This window comes from Cydia splendana, chromosome 9, assembly GCF_910591565.1.
Source record: "Cydia splendana chromosome 9, ilCydSple1.2, whole genome shotgun sequence".
NCBI lineage: Eukaryota > Metazoa > Arthropoda > Insecta > Lepidoptera > Tortricidae > Cydia > Cydia splendana.
Genome location: NC_085968.1, coordinates 1,110,002 through 1,115,262, shown reverse-complemented (window position 1 = coordinate 1,115,262; position 5,261 = coordinate 1,110,002). Strand labels below are relative to the sequence as shown.

At 37.0% G+C, this 5,261-nt stretch overlaps 1 protein-coding gene across 1 annotated transcript; it reads right to left on the bottom strand.

Moving 5' to 3' along the window:
• Window positions 1–1,485: 1,485 nt before the first annotated feature.
• On the bottom strand, window positions 1,486–4,838 carry LOC134793954 (keratin-associated protein 19-2-like). The gene is made up of 2 exons (XM_063765668.1): window positions 4,675–4,838; window positions 1,486–1,890 (listed from the first exon to the last, which is right to left on the bottom strand). The coding sequence occupies exons 1-2, from the start codon at window positions 4,681–4,683 to the stop codon at window positions 1,543–1,545; spliced, it is 357 nt and encodes a 118-aa protein (XP_063621738.1). The 5' UTR covers window positions 4,684–4,838; the 3' UTR covers window positions 1,486–1,542.
• Window positions 4,839–5,261: the final 423 nt, after the last annotated feature.

Genomic DNA, 5,261 nt, shown 5'->3' with positions numbered 1-5,261 from the left:
TCTCATATTTAATTCTCCTATCATAATAAAATTTTCCTTACTCCGAAATGCAGACCTGGCTGGGGGGTAGCGGGGCTAAGTAAACCCTTATAATATTAATTTAAAGACGCAATTTGTAAGCACAAAAAATGCTGTTTAGGCAATCTGTAATTTTTGCAGGTTAAAATAAAACATCTAGAGTTAGACCAAGAAAAGTCTGCAACGATTTTGATAGCTTACGTAGTGCAAGTGTTACTTATACGTCTTAATTTCATACAAGTTTGACGTTTAAAATAACACTTGCACTGCGTAAGCTATCAACATCGTTGCAGACTTGTCTTGTAGACCAAGACAAGTCTGCAACGACTCTAATCATCATCAGATCATCTGGTCCTGATCACCTTCCTTATCGACCTTGTTTTATTACTAGTACGATTCACTGTCTCTATTTATGGTGTAATTCGTGAGTTTTGGTCATCATCTGACGATATGACAAAACGGATAATAAGAAATAGGAAGAAAATATACACAACAAAATGCTATTCACAGGTCTTTATTATAATATACATTATAATGAACACATTATACTCTTACTTCTATTTATACATAGTTGTTGTTGTTGTTGTCCTATGGCACCACAGAGGTGCAACGGCCTTTACAAGCTGGCGCCACGCCTTCCTTCAGAAACCCTTCTGGCCTCACTCCTGCTCAACTGGAGCTGAGCTGGAGCTGGATTTATACAATTATACATACTAATATACTTAAAGTATTTATACATACTATAATTAAGGCAGTGATTGAAGAGATCTATCTATTAAAAATCTATTTAAATACAGGCAAGTCTCTCAGTTGTGAAAAAACAAAAAAAAGAGAATGTCATTTGTCATTTGTCACACCCGTAGGCCAGATGGCGCTGGCAGCCGCCGCAAGTTGTTGCGTTCAGTTCTACGAGGCCGTGCCGTACAGCTGCGTTCGTGGCCCACCAAAATGGACTCGCCGGAAGACCAGCGCCGACTCTCGGGTCAGCATTATGCTGAGGCGAGCCCATTTCGTGGTAAACAATTTGTAATTATGTATGTATTAAGCATTTAATTTTACTTTTGTATGTACACTAAGTTTATCACGAAAAATAAATGATTTATGATTTATTTATGATTTATGATTTATAGAATAGAAACTAAGTGACTGGGAGTAAACTTATACGAAGGACTTAGATAAGCAAAGATGTAAAAAGAAAAAAAAGAAAATGTATACTTAAATAAATATATTAATGTCAAACTAGCTTGAAAACATCAAGCGAAAACATGTTCTTACACAAAATAAATATTAATACTGGCATTTTATATTACATTACATGATTTTGTAACTCACAGATGTAAACTTTTGTATCTTTTTTTTTAATATTGGTAGCAGTTTAAGTGTATAATACAACTTTTAATCGTCTCTTGTATATACAGTCTATGTTTTCTTGTATGGTGGTGTGATATTGGTGGTGCCAAAAACCTTGTATCCATGTTAAATTCGTTGTTTACAATATTGCACACTTTAAACTTATTTTACTCTTTACCACCAATAGCCATGGTTTCCGTATCCCCACCCGCCGTAACCACCCCAGCCTCCGTATCCACCGTACGGCCATCCGTATCCGTAGCTCGGCCAGCTGTAGTAGCTACCGTAGTACGGCCAGCCGCCGTAGCCGCCATAGCCGCCATAGCCGCCGTAGCCGCCGTAGCCACCGTAGCCGCCCAAGTGGCCCCCGTAGCCGCCCCATCCACCCCAGTGCGAGGCCGCGGCCTTGAGGTCCCCCTTTTCCGCTGGGGCCTCGAGGTCGTCTTTCTGTGCCGGTTTTTCGGCCGGCGCGGCGTGCGATAACGCCAGGAGGAGGAGGAAAGCAACAGAGATGGTTGCGAGCTGAAAAATAAGGATAGTTAAGTTCTCATCAACAAAACATCGTCACTACTGGTGGCTTCAATCTCCAATCATCAAAGAAATTGTTTTTTTTCTTCTTATATTTGCATCACATATAAAATTCGAAAAAGATGATGAATCAAGATCTTAAAGGGGCCCACTCATTAACAGTCCGCCGGACGGTATCGGCCTGTCAGTTGTTCGGAACTGTCAAAATTTTGTTCTAACTGACAGGCCGATACCGTCCGGCGGACTGTTAATCAGTGGGGCCTTTAACGTAAATAACTCTTTTTGACTATTTTCAAATAAATTGGCTATACAGAACCCCTAGTGTACATTTCATTCGATAGCGTGACGAGCGTTCGCCTTTGCGTTATGTCTATTTTGTATGGGATTTTGAACAGCGCGCCAAGCGGGACGTTTTGGAAACTTAAAATCCCATACAAAATGACACTTAACGCAAACACGTACGACACGTCACGCTATCGAATGAAATTTACACTAGGGGCACTTATTATACTTTTAACTCAACTGCTTTGCCACCAAATTGGTTCGACATAGTTATACTGACGTAAACTGGTCAGTCAAATTAAAATGTAATAAATCAAAATAAACTAATGAAATCCCAACTCTACAGCACACCTACCGTGAAACACGACAATCGAAAGTTCGGTTTCTGCCTCTCTATCACTCTTGCATATTCGAGCGATAAAGAGGCAGATAACTAAATTTCGATTTTCGCGTTTACCGGTAGGCCCTCAGTTCAGACTATTATATGTTTTCTTTTTGCCTAGAAATTGTTTTTAATCAATAAGTTGATACAAATATTTCCAAAACATTAAAAAAAAAAGCTTTATAAACGAATCACTTTGTATATCTATTAAACATCACGCCAAGATTTATCTTATCACACGATAAGTTACTAGTTATTCTCCCTACTTATGTATGTAAGTACAAAATTAAAGGGCATAGTTTCGTCGCGTGACAAAGCCCTTTATTCATAAACGCGCTACAAACCTCAATTAGCTAATAATCATTTGTCTTTATCTGTCATTTTGACTTATGTATTTGTAAGAAAGGGATAAAACATAATTTAACCAAATCAAGTCCGTAAAGTTTTATGAATAAGGGGGTTAGTCTCGCGCGCATTGACGTATATATATCAGGCGGCTTAGCACGGTCGCGTTTTTATCCCTTGTCACCATGCCTGTCACGTTCTAACAAGTATGTAAGTGCGAAAGGGACGCGCATAGTGATAGTCGATAAAAATGGAACCGTGCTGAGCCCGCAGGACCGGCCTTACGGGCAATAAGAATGGGGCATGAATGGGGCCAGTACAGCGGTGTGACATCGCTACAACGCGATTGGTTGATGAATTTGCATCACGCACGCGATTGGTTGATGAATTCGCATCACGCACGCGATTGGTTGATGAGTTCGCATCACGCGCGCGATTGGTCGCAACTAGTTGCGTTAGGCTGCACGATTGGCTCGAATTCGTGAGTGACACCACTGAACTAGTACCATTTTTAGTGCCGATACGGCCAGTCCTTAAATATTTTACGTCAATGCTCGCGCGACTATTGTCTGTCATAAAAAATAGTCAATGATTTGTTTCACACGATTCATTCACTCCCACGCGAACAGAATGCCTAACAACCACCTAAAAGGGCCATTTTGAGCGGATTTACATACAATCGTATGTTTTAACTGTTAGTTTAAATGGAATTTATATATTATAGCTATCTGTGCGGATTATCAATGTAATTAGGTGCGAAAATGTAAGGCTTAAAATGTTTATTGATTGCTAACAAAGAGATTGAGAACTACAAACTTGGCTAATGTAAATAATTAAGTACTTAATACATATTCATATATTTAATTACACAAACGGGTCTACCGCGATATAATTTCATTGTTCGGAAACGTCGGAATTAAAGGTAAAAACAATGAAATTATATCGCGGTAGACCCGTTTGTGTAATTCAATATGTGTACAAAACGCGAGAGTTTAAAGTGTTACATATTCATATGTAAACATTTTAAATACTTATAGGTACTATGTAATCAAACAACACTCACAATATCTAGTAAGTAATTTTTTAGGCATCTAGATTACCTTTAAGTATCTAGAATTATTATGAGACTTAATTATGTTAGAGATACGGTCGAAATTAATATGCAATAATAAAACTACTTTAAATCGAATCACTTCTGAGGATTGTTTAATCAATACGCAGCAGTGCATGTTTGTTTATAATATGAACTATACATATACCTTTATATTTTAAATATATTTTTGGGTTATTTAATGTATATCAATCTATTCTAGTTATAGTATTGCCGGAAAACAGTTTGAAAAATTGTTTCTGACATCAAAACAAAAAATACTAACATTACAGATAATAATTTCAGTTCAATTGTGTCATTGTTATAATGTGGTTTTTAGCTTGTTAATTAACATATTATATACTTAAAAAGTAATATAATATTTCCTAGATGGGACTTAAAAATTAATGAGTTGATTTTTAGTTGTGTTAGTGAAAATAATAATACTCTATGTAAATAAAATGTTTACTATAAAGTAAATTATCGAGACTGCTAAAAATAAACGTCATTTGTTTACTTTACCCGTTGTTGTTTTTAAACTACCAAATTCCAAATTATAATATTTTAACACAAATTGAATTTTACTTTTATTTGTCTCTTTTATCACACTGAATTGTACTTTTATCTTATTTAATCACGGTCCAATCCTTAAACACTTAGCCACTTAGCTAGCACTTACTTTAGCCATGTTGTTGTCCAGGGCTGCTGCGGAGTGTGCCTCCACCGAGGCAACGCCGAGTTATATATCGCCGCTGTGCCGGTTGGCTGGTGCCATTGACCCCTTATATGAGATGGGATATGGGGTAGGCCACGGGTAGGATACTCGTACATATCCTACTTAAAGCTGCAATTAGGTAGTTTTAGTCACATACTTGGTTGTTATGTAAGAAACTGAGTTTATTTAGAGTCATGCTGTATCTATTTTGGCTATCTACATGGCTGCGTCAAAATGTATGGAAGGAATTGTGAAAAAAGTTTTTCTTTATTTACACCATAAAATGCATTATGTATGTATGTAATTTATTGTAGGTACAAAGAAATAAAAACACGAGAAACACAGTTACAGAGTGAATTAAATATAACAAAGGCGAACTTATCCCAGTATGGGATCTCTTTCAGTTAACCTTTGAGGAAATGAGTAGAGCAGAAGTAACGATGAATGACAAACAAAAGCAAAAGTGGCCAATCGCTAAAAGTAATGAAATGCAAGTTTTGAATACAGATTACTACAAATATACATAAATAACATTAACAATACAAGAATGC